This window comes from Ornithorhynchus anatinus, chromosome 19, assembly GCF_004115215.2.
Source record: "Ornithorhynchus anatinus isolate Pmale09 chromosome 19, mOrnAna1.pri.v4, whole genome shotgun sequence".
Lineage (NCBI taxonomy): Eukaryota > Metazoa > Chordata > Mammalia > Monotremata > Ornithorhynchidae > Ornithorhynchus > Ornithorhynchus anatinus.
In genome coordinates, this window is record NC_041746.1 from 3,391,486 (window position 1) to 3,408,650 (window position 17,165).

General features: G+C 46.4%; 1 protein-coding gene across 1 annotated transcript in view; it reads left to right on the top strand.

Moving 5' to 3' along the window:
- SDCCAG8 (SHH signaling and ciliogenesis regulator SDCCAG8) overlaps positions 1-17,165 on the top strand; it is a 135,929-nt gene that overhangs the window by 20,858 nt on the left and 97,906 nt on the right. The window contains 6 exon segments of the mRNA XM_029047025.2: positions 762-905; positions 1,803-1,867; positions 2,917-3,105; positions 5,752-5,890; positions 14,395-14,547; positions 16,734-16,868. Of these exon segments, the coding sequence (XP_028902858.1) occupies positions 762-905; positions 1,803-1,867; positions 2,917-3,105; positions 5,752-5,890; positions 14,395-14,547; positions 16,734-16,868 (825 nt within the window).

A 17,165-nucleotide genomic window follows, 5' to 3' on the forward strand; every position in this document is an offset into this window, starting at 1 on the left:
TTCTCAAAAGTCAGTGAGCGTATGCTGCCTGTATGCACTTGGGTAAGGAACCAAAAGGAACATCTTCTGTCCTCAAGGAGCTTTCAATCCAGTGGACTTGCCAAACACTAAATAACCCTCGCTATCAAAATGGCCCATTTTCCTGCATAATTGGAAGCAGCGTGGCCTAGCGGAAGGGCGCCATCTTAGGATTCGAAAGACTCGGCCCTGTCACTTGTCTGTTTGGGTTGGCCATTTGGGTAAGTCACTTTAGTTCTCTGTTCCTCAGTTTCCCTCATCTGTAAAATGGGGATTTCAATACCTATTGACTTTAGACTGTAAGCCCCACATGGGACGGGGACTACTATCCGACTTGGGTATCTAGTATTTACCCCAACACTTAGTAAAGTGCTTGCCGTATCATAGGCACTGAATAAATACCACAGTTGTTATTTGTAGAAATAATAATTGACAAGCAGCAGGGCCTAGAGGATACTACATGAGCCCAGGAGTCAGAGGACCTGGGTTCTAATCCCTAATATGCACATATATATGTATATATTACTCGAGACATGGAATAATTATCCGGCGTGGAAAAACTTGGTGTGGTTCGTTTGAAATTCAGAGAGAGGATCTGAAATGTGAAATGAGGTTCTCGCCAGAGAATTCTGGGATAGTGTATTATAAGCTCCAGCACTCTCCTTTGTAAGGAAGATTAATATCTCATGGTTTGTAAATATTATTTTCTCCTTGAAAGAATAAATGGATACGTTTTATTGCAGGGAAACATCGAGAACTCCTGGGCCGTGGCAGATGACGATTCCAGAGTACCGGCCCATCGAACTGCCAGATCACCACCGTCCCATCGGAACAGAAACCAGGCCTCAGAAGCCACTTCTGAGCTGGAAAAATGGCAGCTAGAGATGGTCAGTTCTGACGTAGTTTCCTCCTGTTTATGCACTAGCTTTTGGTCAACGGCACCTCTGGTGTTAAGGTGCTCAGGAGGTCGGGAGTAGTTCGACGGCCCAATCTAGATTTTGGAATCAGTAGATAGGGGAACGAACCTTTTGTGTTTCCTGCAATTGATTATTTTACTGGGTGTTTTCACGAGGTGACCGGCCAGAAAATCCCAAAAGAGCACAAATCAGGGCACTGCCTATCCTGTTTTATTAAGGCCCTGCTATTTTTAATGGGCAGCCGGGCCACCTGCTCTTATTTCCCCCCAGGCCGGAAAAAATCCAATATTCTGTCCACAAGATTTGTATCTGCCTGTTTGTTTGTAATGGTATTTCTTAAGCGCTTCTTCTAGGCCAGGCACTGTACTAATCGCTGGGGTAGATGCGAGGTAATCAGGTTGGACACAGTCCCTGTCCCACATGGGATTGACAGTCTTAGTCCCCATTTACAGATGAGGGAACTGAGGCCCGAGAAGTGAAGTGACAAGCCCCAGGTCACACAGCAGACAACTGGCAGGGCCGGGATTAGAACCCAAGTCCTTCTGACTCCCAGGCCCATGCTCTAGCCCCTAAGCCAAGTCTTCCCCCTTTGTAAATTCACTCTGGGTTGGGAATGTGTCTGTTGTTATATTGTGCTCTTCCGAGTGCTTAGTACAGTATTTTGAACACAGTAAGTGCTAAATAAGTACAATTGAATGAATGAATGAATACTCTCAAGGGCCAAGGATCAGGTATCATACCCTGTTGTGTGTTCACGCACCATTAGTTCAATGTCTAGCACACGGTAGACATTCAGTTAAATTCTGTTGCCGATGAAGGCATGTGGTTTTCTTGGTTTAAATTTTTTGTTACTTTTTTTTTCTAAAGGAGAAGTTAAAACTTCTATATCAAGAAAGGAGTGAAACTTTGGAAGCTCAAGTCAGGTCTCTAAGGTAAACTCAGGCTATTTATTTTTTAAAGTCCTCTCAGAAAGAAAAGATCTTTCAAATGGTTTTACTCTAATACCTTTACTCACCCCTTGATTCACCCCTCCATCAGCCCCACAGCACTTCTGTACGTATCTGCAATTTATTAATGTTAATACCCGTCTCTCCCTCTAGACTGTGAGCTTGTCGTGGGCAGGGAACGTGCCTGCCAATTCTGTGGTACTGTACTCTCCCGTCAATCAATCAATCAATCATATTTATTGAGGATTTAATGAGTGCAAAGCATTGTACTAAGCGCTCGGGAGTGTACTGAAACAGAATAGTATAAATCGGACACCATGCAGAGCTGCCTTATTGCTATTGTTCTTGTCTGTCTGTCTCCCCCGATTAGACTGTAAGCCCGTCATAGGGCAGGGACTGTCTCTGTTACCGATTTGTTCGTTCCTAGCGCTTAGTACAGTGGTCTGTACATAGTAAGCGCTCAATAAATAAATACTATTGAATGAATGATGTTGTTTGCCTTGTGACATCTGTGTTGGGAATGGGGCAGCCAGGTCAACCGTTGGGAAAGGACCCGGGGGGGGGGGGAAGAAGAGGCAGAACAAGATTGTATTACCTTGTTGCAGTGAATTTGGGAGAGTTCAATCAATCAGTCAATCGTGTCAGTCCCTCTCCCACATGGGGCACCCAGCCTTAATCCCCATTCTCCACATGAGGTCACTGAGGCCCGGAGAAGCGAAGCGACTTCCCTGAGGTCACACGGCAGGCAAGTGGAGGAGCTGGGATTAGTCGCCGCCCGTCCTTCTGCCTCCCAGGCCCCGGCTCTATCCACTAGGCCTTGCTGCTTCTCAATAAGCTTACGTTGAAGAATGGAGTAAGAGTTCTCCTTTGTGTGGCGTTCCACAGCCTGTCCTTTAAAAGCACTGCTTTCTCTCTGAGACCAGTTTTCCATTCATGCAGAGGGTGTTTATTCTGTTGGGTTTTCTCCCTTTGAAATTGAGCAGAGTTCACGTGCTGAAAGGAACCCTCTAACATTTCCCTTTTTTTTTTTCAAGGCAAGACCTGTCGGAATCGCAGAAGAATTGCGAAGACCTCGGAGGGAGACTAAGACACCAAGAGTCGCTTCTTGCAACCAAAAATTCTAACAGCGTCGGCGGTCTTTGTTTAAAATGCGCCCAGCACGAAGCTGTGCTTTCCCAATCCCACAGCAACGTTCACATGCAGACCATAGAAAGACTAACCAAGTGAGTGCGCGGGCAGAAAATCAACTGTTTTGTCACCAGGAAAACTCTATCTCTTTGAAAGGGCAGAATAAGAATCATTTCCCCTCCTAGACCAGAAGCTCGTCGTGGGCAAGGGATCTGTCTTTTATATTGTTAGATCGTGCTCTCCTAGAGGTGCTTAACATAGCATTCTTCAGACAGCAAGCAGTCAGGAAATGCTATTGATCGATCGATGGATCGATTTTGGTATTCCCTGCGCTCAACAAGCTTACAGCCTTGAGTCACGTGCCATTCTTTCTGTGAGAGTGGTCAGGGAGCAGGACACGTTGAGATAACCAACCTTCTCCCTCCAAAAGTTTGCTCTTCCCTTGAAAATGAAGAAAGCCCACCAGGCAAACTAGAATCGCACTTCGGGATTTTTGTAAACACACCCTAATCAGGAAATTCCAAAGTGAAAGACCTCACACTAATGTTAATTTAACTGGGTCACAGAATGAAAGGCAGAGTAATATGGCATTCATTAACTGCATAAACCTCACAGTCTTCATTTGGGCAGCAAGTCTTTCTCGACACAATTAAAATATTCACTTGCATGACAGATGTGGGAACTGTTTAGTCTTGTTTGCCCATATAATCACATATTATGAAACACTGCAAGGAGTTGTATCTTAAGATTGAGTAGCTCTTTTCTTTAACTCAATAACAGTATCCCCAAACTGGGTGGTTTTTCAGAGAACTGTTTATTTCACATGTGGGTTCGCGTTTGAAAAATTCCACCCCGCAGAAGATCAACGGCACTTAAGCTCCCAGAAGCCTTTTCCAAGCGCTTTCTCTTTCCCACTACAATTGTTTCTGCTTACCTTTCCTCGAGCCGTGTCATGGATTTGGGTGCATGGTTCATGAATTCTAATCCCAGCTCCATCCCTTGTGTCCTGTGTCACTTCACTTCTCTGCGCCTCAGTTACCTCATCCGTAAAACGGGGATGAAGACTGTGAGCTCCACGTGGGACAGGAACTGTGTCCAACCTGATTTGCTTGTACCCACCCCAGCGCTTAGCGCGTAGTAATCGCTTAAAAATGCCATTATTATTATTATTGTCACCTTTGGTCCGGCACCCCGAAGTTGCAAGGGCTAGCTGGGTTCGGTTCTTTAGTCCCTCGTTTCCAAAACTTCAACCCAGGCACCTCCAGCCCTCTCTCTTACCTGTGTCGGTCTTTTGGCAGGAGCAGCAGGGGCCGGATTCGGGGAAAGTGACGTGTTTGCCCACAGTTTTCAGATCCAGGTTAGAAGCAGCACGACCTAGAGCATAGAGCACAGGCCTGGGAGTCAGAAGGACCTCACGTCTGCTTGGGCAAGTCACTTCACTTCTCTGTGCCTCGGCGACCTCATCTGGAAGACGGGGATAAGAGTGTGAGCCCCATGTGGGGCAGGCTCTGTGTCCGACCTGATTAACTTGTATCTATCCTAGTACTTAGAACAGTGCTTGGCACATGGTAAACAATTAACAAGTATCGGAATTATTACTATTAGATCCTGACCTCGGGAGGTCCAAGCAACACCCCCCGGACCATTAAAGGGTCTTTCCTCTTCCTGTAGCTTTTCTCGTTTTTTCTGAATGGTATTTGTTAAGTGCTTACTATGTGTCACTAGATATTCATTCATTCAGTCAGTCGTATTTATTGAGCACTTACTATTTGCAGAGCACTGTACTGAGCACCTGGGAGAGTACATTGTAACAATAAACAGACAAATCCCTGCCCACAACCAGTTTATAATCTAGAGGGGGAGACAAGACAATCAGTTTGGACCAGAGTCCCTGTCCCACGTGGGGCTCACGGTCTAAGTAGGAGGGAGTCGGATTTAAGCCCCGTTTTACAAATGGGACAGCTGAGGCCCGGAGAAGTGAAGTGACTTGCCCAAGGTCGCACAGCAGATACGTGGCATTAGGGTAGATTAAAAACTAGCTCATTTCGGTATCCTATCTGGAAATCGTATGGCTTAACTGGCAGGATGAGTAAAAGGAAGAGGCAATGAAGTCAGTCAGGGGTATTAATTGAGCTCTTACTGTGTGCAGAGCACTGTACTAAGCTCTGAGGAGAGTACAGTATAACAGTATAGCAGACACATTCCCCGCCCACAACTAGCTCACAGTTTAGAGGGGAGACAAGAGGTCCACAGAGAAAGTAAGATGGGCCGGCCTTGCCGACAGGAGCGTTTTCTCAAAGCAGATGAGAGAGTCTGTGGTGCCAGTCAAACATAACCTTACTCCAACTTCCTCCCTTCCACATCCTGTTTCCTCTCCCCAACCAAGGTGCGGTCTTCTCTTTGTGTAGTTTTTTTTCTTTCTACATGCTGCGGACTTGCTTCTGGCATTGTTTCCCATTCTTCCTCCAGAACCACGGTCCACACAACGGGTCATTGTTCCATTCCGATTTCTGAAATGACTCCCCGCAGCCTCCCCGGCAGCTTCAGTTTCCACCCACTGCTCTTAAGGACGCAGGTTCAGTCTCTGAGAGCCGCATTTTCATCTCCGCCGCCCTGGCGATACGCTCTGTCTCTCCCAGTGCGTATTAATGTCCATTTCATCCTGACGTACGGCCCCGTTGTTTGGAGAACGTCAAAGCCTGATATTCTCTTCTGTCTGGGTTTCTCTTTTGCCGACACAGAGAACGGGATGATTTAACGTCCGCGCTGGTCTCGGTACGGAAGAGCTTGACCGAGATGCAGCAAAGAGAATCCAGTGCGTATGAACAAGTGAAACAGGCAGTTCAAATGACAGAAGAGGCCAACTTTGAAAAAATGCAGGCAAGAGCGATGGGATGAAAGTAGAAGCCCTTTATATCTGTGTTACCTTTCCCCGTATGTATTGCGAATCGTGAAGTGGAAGCCTTTTATTCTTGTGTTATAGTTCTCCCTAAATATTATGAACCATTAAGGAGAAGCCCTTTATTCTTATCTTCTGTTCCCTCCTAAGTATTGCGAGTCGTTCATACATCCATGGTCGAATTCTTTGTCCAGGTCGGGGGAGGAAAGGAGAGAAGGGGGAAAGAAGAAAAGGCAGGAAAGAAAATGAAGTGTAATCACTAGGTTCGACGAACTGTCCGTGCAGCCCAGGAGTGTGTTTCGATCATGTTCGTTTGTCGTTTGTCAAGTGCTTACTGTGTGCCAAGCATTGTACTAAACGCTGGGGTAGATACAAGCTAGTCAGGTAGGGCGCAATCCATGTCCTGCTTGGGAGTCACGGCTTTAATCCCCGTTTCACAGATGAGGTAACTGAGGCCCAGAGAAGTTGAGTGTCATGCCCAGGGTCGCCCAGCAGATAAGTGGCGGAATCAGAACCCGGGTCCTCTAACTCCCAGGCCCGTGTTCTTTCCACTAGGTCACGCTGCATCCCCCGGTGCAGTAGGATGCTTGGGAATGTTGCCTTCCCAACATTCATCCTGATGATTATGGATCATTATGGATCCCATCTAATAACAATGATAATTGTATTATTGTTTATGTATGAAGTGCTATCTCTGCGTCAAGCACTGTTCTAAGTGCTGGGGTAGATACATGATATTCAGGTTGGACAGACTCCCCGACCTACATGGGGCTCACAGTCTAAGTAGAAGGGAGAGCGGGCATTTGAATCCCCATTTTACAGATGAGGAAACCGAGGCAGAGAGAAGATAAGGGAAGCAGTGTGGCTCAGTGGAAAGAGCCCGGGCTTGGGAGTCATAGGTCACGGGTTCGAATCCCGGGTCTGCCACTTGTCAGCTGTGTGACGGTGGGCAAGTCACTTCACTTCCCTGTGCCCGTTACCTCATCTGTAAAATGGGGATGAAGACTGTGAGCCTCACGTGGGACAACCTGAGGACCCTGAATCCACCCCAGCGCTTAGAACAGTGCTTGCACATAGTAAGCGCTTAACAAATGCCAACATTATTATTATTATTACAGTCTGGCGGCGGGCGGGGGGAAGTCTAGTATAGTCTGGTATAGTGCTCTGCACACAGTAAGCGCTCAATAAGGGAAGCGGTGTGGCCTAGTGGAAAGAGCACGGGCCTTGGAGTCAGAGGACCTGGGGTTTAATCCCGGCTCTGCCAGTTGCTTGCTGTGTGACCTTGGCCGGGTCACTCGACTTCTCTGGGCCTCAGTTTCCTCGACCGTAAAATGGGGAGTCACTCCCCGTTCTCCCTCCTGCTTAGACTCTGAGCCCCACGTGGGACAGGGACCGTGTCCGACCGAATAGACCGTGCCTCCCCCAGCCGCTTAGAGCGGTGTTTGACACATAATAGCGGCTTAACAAATATCGTTAAAAATTACGACCGATTATATGTACTTGCGCTTTGAGGAGAGAGAGTGGAAGAGGAAAATGCGCCCCTCCTCGGCCCACACATCCCAGAGGCTACGGTGTCCTCCAGGAATTGAAATTCAATGCGAGTCATTTCTACAGAAGCTCATGCATTCAACGAAGTCGGGGTTCCCGAGCAGCTCGGTGCAGTGCGTTTTGAAGGAAGCGGTTTAGAGGACGCGGGGGAGGATTAATCTCTCCCGTCGAAGTGGATCCGTGCGGAAAACTGGCTTTAGAGGAGTAGAGGCAGAGCAGCGGAACTGATTGATCCGAACGCATCGTTTGGAAATTAATGAATCTAGAAAGTGGCACCGAATGCGCTGGTTAATTCCTTGTTCTGGGCTGCCACCTAGTTTCCAATTTTTGGATTACGCCTTGATGATTTTACATCAAACGCCTGAGTAACGATCGATCGACGGTATCGATCGATCGACGGTATCGATCGAGCGCTTACAACGAGCGGGACACTGTATTGAGCGCTTGGGGGAGTCCGTGCGACAGAATCGGCAGACGCCAATGGTCTCCCAGCCGGCTGTTGGTTAAGGGCTTACTAGATGCCAAGCCCTGAATTAAGTGCCGGGGTAGATGATGATAATAATGATGTTGGTATTTGTTAAGCGCTTACTATGTGCAGAGCACTGCTGCAAGCGCTGGGGTGGATACAGGGTAATCAGGTTGTCCCACGTGAGGCTCACAGTCTTCATCCCCGTTTTCCAGATGAGGTCACCGAGGCCCAGAGAAGTGAAACGACTCGCCCACGGTCACCCAGCTGACAGGTGGCGGAGCCGGAATTCGAACCCATGACCTCTGACTCCCAAGCCCGGGCTCTTTCCGCTGAGCCACGATGATAGTTGTTAAGTGCTTACCGTGTGCCGGGCTCTGTGCTAAAGCGCTGGGGTGGATAGAAGCATATCGGGCTGGACGCAGATACCGGATATCAAGATGGACGCAGTTCCTGTCCCACGTGGGGCTCGCAGTCTAAGCGCGAGAGAGACCGGGTATTGAATCCCAGTTTTACAGATGAGGAGGCTAGGGCCCAGAGAAATTAAGTGACTTGACCAAGGTCATTCAGCCTTGGCACAGCCGGGATTAGAACCCGGGACTTCCGACTCCCAGGCCTGCGCGCTCTCCATTAGGTCACCCTGCCTCCTAAGAAGAAATAAAACCACCTTAGCATTTCTTTTTGGCAATAAGCAAAGGGCTTTGTCTCTAACAAGAACATGGTCGTTAAGAAAAATCTATAGACTGGAAAACGATTGAGGTGTCATTCCTCCTGTGATGAGTTAATATGGGGTTCAGTTCTATTAATCTCTGAAATCGATAACTGTCACGGGAAGCTAATATCGCTTGTGCAGAAGAGTCGGCGCTAGGGATATGCCTTCATTCCATATTTCTAGTAGTAAGTAAATTTTCCAGACAGTGAATATTAAATGCGCACTTGGTTCAAATGGAGTTTTTAATGAAATTGGTTTTCATTGAATCGGTGTTCTTTATCGAGTAACTTCTGACTGCTAAGATTTGAACTGAGTCCTTGAAAGACTACAAAAGTAGTGAAAGACTCATATTCCCAACTCTCAAGGAGCTTTCAGTTCAATGGGGAAGCCAAATAATTATCATTTCATTATTATTTTTGATATTATTGGTAGTATTTTCATTATTATTATTGTTATTATTGTATTTGTTAAGCACCGATCAAGTTAATCAGGTTGGACGCATTCCCTGTCCCTCACGAGTCTCACACTCTAGGTAGTCATTCAATGTCAGCGGTATTTAATAATAATAATAATAATGTTGGTATTTGTTAAGCGCTTACTATGTGCAGAGCACTGTTCTAAGCGCTGGGGTAGACACAGGGGAATCAGGTCGTCCCACGTGGGGCTCCCAGTCTTCATCCCCATTTTACAGATGAGGGAACTGAGGCACAGAGAAGTTAAGCGACTCGCCCACAGTCACACAGCCGACAAGTGGCAGAGCTGGGATTCGAACTCATGAGTCCTGACTCCAAAGCCCGTGCTCTTTCCACTGAGCCACGCTGCTTCTTGAGCACTTACTGTGTGCAGAGCACTGTACGAAGCCCTTGGGAGAGTACGCAACTACAATAAACAGATACATTTCCTGCCCACAACTAGCTTATAATCTAGGGGGGAGACAGACAATATTAATATAGATAGAAGTAGGAGGGGGAGCAGTTATTTAAATCCCCATTTTACAGTTGAGGAAACCGAGGCACAGAGAACCTAAGGGACTAGCCCGAGGTCATCCAACAAGCAGTTGGCCGAGCTGGAATTAGAACCCAGGTCCTCTGACTCCCAGACCTGTGCTCTTTCCGCTAGACCACGCTGCTTCGTTACTTCTGTAGAGTAATCCAGCAGCCTCAGGTCTCTAGAGATGGTTTCCTTAGACCATTTCTTTAAAAAAGAAATTCAGACTGATTAATATCTAGGCAGAGTCATTCTTCTCCTCTCTCTTTCTGTTGTTTCCTTTCTCTCCCTCACATCTTTCAACTCCTCTGCTGGTTCATCTGCCCGTGCCTTTCTCATTTCACATACCTGTCTCCCTACCTATATCTACCCATCTCTCTGTTCTGCTTCCCCTCTAGCCCTTCTGTCTCTCTCCGTCTTGCTTTCTTCATTTCCCTTTCTTCATCGCTCTCTTCCCCTGCCACTCGATCTTCACCTTTTTCTCTTCTGCCCCGAAAACCCTTTATCCCGCTCTGTCTTTCTTCCTTTTTTAAATGGTGTTGGTGAGTGTGGGTGAATCACTTCACTTCTCTGGGCCTCAGTTTCCTCGTCTGTAAAATGGGGATTGACTGTGAGCCCCTTGTGGGACAGGGTCTGTGTCCAAGCTGAGTAGCTTGTATTTACCCCAGCGCTTAGTACGATGCCCGGCACATAGCACTTAAATACCATAAAAAGTATTATTATTACTCATTACCTTTTCTACTCTCACCGCTATCCCTACTATTACTATTAGAACTGAGGAGTGTATAGGTGAAGGAGATTAAAAAAAGACTCCTCATTTTAGCCTAGTATGTCTGACCTCTTTTCGAATTCATTCAGTCATTCAGTTGTATTTATTGAGCGCTTACTGTGTGCAGAGGACTATACTAAGCATTTGGGAGAGTACAATATAACAATAAAAGGACACATTCCCTGCCCACCGCGCGCTTACAGTTTAGAGATGAGCTTGTTTTATAATAATAATAATAACGTTGGTATTCGTTTAAGCGCTTACTATGTGCCGAGCACTGTTCTGAGCGCTGGGATAGATACAGGGTAATCAGGTTGTCCCGCGTGAGGCTCACAGTTAATCCCCATTTTACAGATGAGGGAACTGAGGCACAGAGAAGTGAAGTGACTTGCCCAGAGTCACACAGCTGACAAGCGGCAGAGCCGGGATCCATGCAGTTTGCAAAAGAGTTTTTGTGCTTCTCTTCTGCAAGGGTCTCCCTGTAACCCTCGGTTTAAGTCTGATTTTTGAGTAGCCTTCTGATCCCCCCTGGGATGAGGAAGGCAGATCTGGAAGCGGTTTGTGGCATTTTTCCGACCTAATCTTTTCCAGATAAGGAGAGAATCCTTCTCACTCATGGGAAAACCTGTTTCCCAGATTTTTGTGTGTACTAATTGTAGTTTTCAGCAGGGGGAAGCAGATCTCCACCCAAAATTTAGAATGCCTTTTGGGAACCTCCTTTATCTTACTGGAGATAAACGGTAAAGACAACGTTAAGGGGGTGAAGATACGGATTGAAAGATCGCTTCCATCCAGGAATTCTTGCTAAAACAGAGTAGTAGGGATTGATACGGTCGAGTAAGACTGTCTGAAATCATAGGTTTAGGGGGAAGAACACGGGCCTGAGTGTCAGGAGCCCGGAATTCTAGTGTCAGCTCCGCCACTGGACTGCCGAGTGACCTTGGGCGAGTCGCTTAACCCCTCTGAGCCTCAGTCTCCACCTCTGTGAAATGGGGACGACAGTACCGGCCTCTCAGGACTTCGGGGAGGATGAAATGATGCGAAAGAGCTTTGGAAACATTAAAGCACTCACATTCTCAATATTACTTTGGTGGGTGGGGATCTGTCTTTAATGGCGGTGACGTTGGCATCTTTGAGGTTCTGTGGCATTACCTCGCTGTTCCATACCAGTCTAAGCATTTAAGCGGTGTTTCTGCCGCAGCAGGTACGTCAGCAATTCTGGGGGTTTGTAATTTTGCACGGCTTGACTTTAAAGCATTCAGTCGGCTTACATCCTCCTACTTTACCTTACCGATCACCCACTAGAGCTCAGCCCACGCAGTTTGCCCCACTAGGACCAGCTGGCTCACCATGCCCTGATCTCGTCTGCTCGCCGCCAACCTCTTTCTTACATCCTTCCTCTGGCCTGGAACTCCCTCCCCCTTCTTGTACACCGGAACACTACACTTCCCACCTTTAAAGCCTGATTAAAATCCCTTCTCCTCCAGAGAGGCCTTTCCCGACTAAACCCCCATTTCCTCTACTCCCTCTCCCTTCTGCACTGTCCTGGCACTTGGATTTGTGCCCTTAATTCGCCCCACCCTCGCCCCACAGCGCTTACCTGCATAGCCATAAGTTAGTTATTTATGTTAACGTCTCCCTCTAAATTGTGAGCTCCTTGTGGGCGGGGAGCACGTCTACCCGTCTGTGATATTGGACTCTCCCAAACGTCTAGTACGGTGCTTTTCACACAGTACGCGCTCAATAAATACCCTTGAATGACATAAGTCTCTGACTGCAGTGTTAATTTCCTCAAAAGTTGGGACACGTAAGTTTTATATCAGGGAGTCTCTAATATTAGGTGGTGTACTTGGAAAAATATTGAAAATTGCTGCTCCACCACAACTTTCGTCCTTGCCAGGGGCAGGACCGGAACTCTCTTCGCTCTTCATGTTTATATCAGGCCACTTGGCCTTTTTAAAGTGATTTGTAGAAGTCCTTGGTTTGAGAGGACTTGTTTTGCCCAGGCTTGGATCTCTTAAACTTCGCTATTTCACTGTTTGTCACACTCCTGCTCCAACTAGATTTGCGTGTCATTGCAGATTTCTGTCTCAAGTCAGTCTTTTCTCAGTGTCATGAGATGCTGCAAGATATTGCTAATGAATTCCTTGTTTGCCTTAAAGTGGCTTTTAAACCGAGTCTTTCGGTTGCAACAGTCTTGGTGGCTTCCTCTAGCTCTGGTAGAAAGTTACCATGGGGATAGAAACCTTATCTATAAGCGCTTTTTTATGGTATTTGTTAAGCACCTCCTATGTGCCAGGCACCGTACTAAGCGCTGGGATAGATACAAGATAATCAGGTTGGACACAGTCCCTGTCCCACGTGGGGCTCACGGTCTTCATCCCCATTTTATAGAGGAGGGAACTGAGGCACAGAGAAGTGAAGCGACTTGCCCAAGGTCACACTGCAGATAAGTGGTGGGGTCAGGATTAGAACCCAGGTCCTTCTGACTCCCAGGCCCGTGCTCTATGCACTAGGCCATTATGCTTTATAGGCCAGAGATTTCTTAGGGAGCAGAATTCAATGCCAGGATGGAGTTCTATGTTACTGACAAAAACCTTAGAAGAAAATAGAGTTACCGGGGTGCAGATGGGGCACAGAAGAATTTTAATCAGAACCAGAACTTAATGGATTCACCAGTTCAACACAGATGTGTCTCTGTAGGAATGGACCCAGTCATTACTTAACCAAATTTCGGAACACGTAACTGTTTCCAACTCTCAAACAACGGGTGGCCTCCGAATTGTTGTAATTCATAATCTCGGGAATTTATTGCTGATTAATCTATGTGTTTTCACTTCATTACACAGTATTTAGAAAATGTTTACTTAGTGAAAATATATCAATTTGTGGGTTTCATATATTTCATTTGGTATTCCTGGAGGGCATATCGTACTGTTAGGAAACAATGTTTTCTTTCCCTGCGTCTCAATCAGTGGCTCAGGTTAACTCCCTAACCTTGAAATTCTTCAGTGTAACCCTTCTCAATTTTAGAAATAACTACTTCCCACTCGAATTATGACAGTTGATATAAGGTTGAATAATATCATTTTCCTGAAATGGCCTCCAGAGTGCAACCCCCACCCTCCTCAGAAACTCCCAATAGCACTGCATTGCCCCTCAAAGGGAAACTCCTGACCATTGGATTGAAGGCTCCCTACCAGCTATCTCTTTCTTAGCTTTCCACTCCCTTCTTCTGCTCGACCCAGCTCACACTCTTTGCACCTCTCTTGCTGACCTTCTAGATGCAGCCCGCTCGCAACTTTCCCATCTTCGACCCATTGCTCTCTCCCCTTCCCCAGCACGGAGCGCTGTCCCCGCTCGAGTCCGCCAAACCGTGTCCCACCCCATCTTCAGATCCCTCCTAATATAAGGTCTCTCCCGGCAGGTATCCCCGGGTCAATCCCCTGCCCGTCCCCTTTCGGGTTATTTCCCTTATCTCCCCGATCACTTTTAGATTCATCCATTTATTTATTTATTCCTCACAGCCATTTATTTATTCTGTCTTATCCACGTTTTCCCTTCTGCGCTCATTGTTTGAATACATACGTCCTGTATCAGCCTGTTTCCTCCATTAGAGTATAAGCAGTGACCATGTCAATCAATCAGTCATATTTATTGAGCTCTTACTGTGTGCTAAGCATGTGGGAGAGTACTATATAACAGTAGAAAAGAGTGGCTAGACGCATTTCCTGTCCACAGGGAGCCTACAGTCTATTTCCCGGGTGCTCTGATGACAGTGATGATCGTAATAATGATTTAGTACAGTGGTCTGCACCCAGTAAGCGCCCAATAAATACGATTGAATGAGTGAATGAATTTTCACTTCCTCAACTACGTGTACAAGAATTAGAAACTAACTTTCGTATGTTGACGGTTATTGAACTGCAAATGGGGTAAAGGTAAATTAAATCTCAGATGCTAACAATATGTTCCTGTGATGCGTTTTTTTTTATTCCTATAGGCTCTCGTCCACTGTAAACAACTGAAGAATGAAGTAGAGAAACAGAAGGAACGGCTTGAAAGAGAACTAGTGGCCCAGCATGATAGGAGGGCGAATGAGAAGGAGACCATGAGACAAGAAATGAAAAAAGAAAGGGAAGACTCGGGAGCCATGGTAACTAGAGTGTGGAGTTTTTAATCCATATTGCACTGAAGATATGTTTCAGGCTTCACAGTTGGCATCCTCAAAGTACACGAGCTCTACATTGGGAACCTGACCACGTTCCTAATAATTGGTACTTAAAAATTATGTTAATTCATGCAGAAATGTATTCATTTTCATAATTTTATATATCGATGCTTCTTCCCTTTGATCTTTTTCTTATTCCACCCTAAATATTATTCACAAAGATGGTAACATAGAGGTCCTCTATTTTTCTTACAATCGGTATCCATTTGTTTTAAATGGCATCTGTTGAATTCTTAATATGGGCCCTGGCTAAGCCCCGTGGCCTCGTGGATAAAGCGTGGGCCTGGGAGTCAGAAGGACCTGGGTTCTAATCCTGGCTCTGCCACATGTTTGCTGGGTGACCTTGGGCGGGTCACTGAACTTCTCTGTGCCTCAGTTACCTCATCTGGAAAATGGGGATTAACACTGTGAGCCCCATGTGGGACTGGGACTGTGTCCAACCCCACTAGCTTGTATCTGCCCCAGGGCTTAGAACAGTGCTTGACGCATAGTACGCGCTTAACAGATACCATACAAGCTAATCAGCTGGGACACCGTCCATGTCCCATGTGGGGCTCACAGTCTCAATCACGATTTTATAAATGAGGTAATTGAAGCATAGAGAAGTGAAGTGACTTGCCCAAGGTCACATGCAGACAAGTGGCAGAGTGGGAATTAGAACTCAGGTGTCCTCCAACTCCCAGACCCTTGCTCTTTCCACTAGACCATCCTGTATTTGACTTTATTATTTACTGTCATACCAATGGCACCCCTAGAATGGTTTCAGAGAACATATCTAACAATAGTTCATACATTATAGAAACTTGGGATACCAAAACTAATCTGTGGAAACATTAAAATTAATCAGGTCAGTTTCATTGTTATTGAGGAAGAAAAATTAGATAATTATGGGGCAAAGCAAAAATGGGTTGCATTAAATGAGCTTTGAAAAGCAGTGTCCAAGATCAAAAAACAGTAGCCACCCACTAATAAGGTTGCACTAGTAATGATCAGATTGACATCAATGGGTGAATATTTCATCAAGAGTTAGAGAATAGACATGAATGATAGACACATATGAGTAAATAAATAAGCATAAATACTGCATGCTGAGAACTTTAAGGAAATAAAAGATAACTTGAAAATGAGGGATTTGAGTGGATAATTGCGGGAAGTCTATTATTGCTTTATAATCTCTGTTGCTAACTCCAGACCTAAGATTATGGGGTATGTGCCTGATGTCAAAGTCAGATGTAATGCAGACATTCATATCTATTGCCTCAAATGTGCTTTTCCAGTTTGGGGGGGCCTGAAGGCTCAGAACTGCCAACTCTGTCAATTCTAATCGGTTCCAGAACCACCCATGCAGTCTCTGTCAATCAGTGCTATTTATTGAGGACTTCCTGGGTGCAGAGCGCTGTACTAAGCGCTTGGGAGCATACAATATAAGAGAGTTGGGAGAGATGTTCCCTGCCCAGAGTGGTACTGGAAGAAGGCAGGAGTGCCAGGAAATAATAATAATAATAACGATAATAATAATTGCATTCATCAAGCACTTAGCATATGGTGAGGCCTGGGTGAGATCAGACATAACCCATGGCCCACACAGGGCTTACAATCTAGTTTACCCATCCTTATTTTTCAGATGAGAAAACTGAGGTTCAGGTAGGTTAAGTAAATTCATTCCATCCGTCAGTCATATTTATTGAGCGGTTTCTGGGTGCATAGCACTGTACTAAACCCTTGGGAGAGTACAATATGACAGAGGCGGGAGAATTGCCTGAAGTCACTCAGTAGGCCAGAGGAGGAGGTGGGACGCGAACCTGGGTCTCTCGATTCCCCAGTGCCACGCCCTTTCAACTAGGCTATGCTGATGCGGTCCCTCTGAACCCCTCCAGCTGCTCGGGAGGGGTGACCCCAGGAAGGAGGGAGGGGCTGCGGCTGATCTAGAAGACACCCCCCGAGGAGGAGAGGGTTCACTAAGGCAGATAGGGAACTGAGCCCCCAGAGCTGCCTTAGACCTTGAGCGTGTGATTAACGAAAAAATCCTCTGGGCTTGGTTGAATCCCTCCTCCCCAGCTCCCTAGTCTTGGAGGCTGTGGTAACCGGATGGCTTTGATTTCCTCTCACAGATGATGGCCTTGTATCAAAATGTGGCCCAACTTGAGGCTCAGGTGGAGAGGCTCACAAGGGAGAAGAAAGCCGTAGCGAGTCAACTGGAAGAAGCCCAAAACCAACTTGTTTCGCACGATAGGGATATTACTAAGGTAAAGAAAATTCCCCGGAGGAAGGAGGGTCCGATTTTATCCTCAGAGGTGAATCCCACCAGGACCGTCGCTTCCTTTGAATTCCCACTGACGTAAGGAGGAAGAATTTGGATCATTGCACCCATTGTGGGCAGGGAATGTGTCTGTTATATCGTACTCTCCTAAGCGCGTATTGCAGTGCTCAGCACACATAAAGCGCTCAATAAATATGACTGACTGATTGATTGATTGACCTGGTATGATCCATGTAAGCACGGAAGTGTAAAACTTGCATTTTGGAATCCGGGACCGACGGCA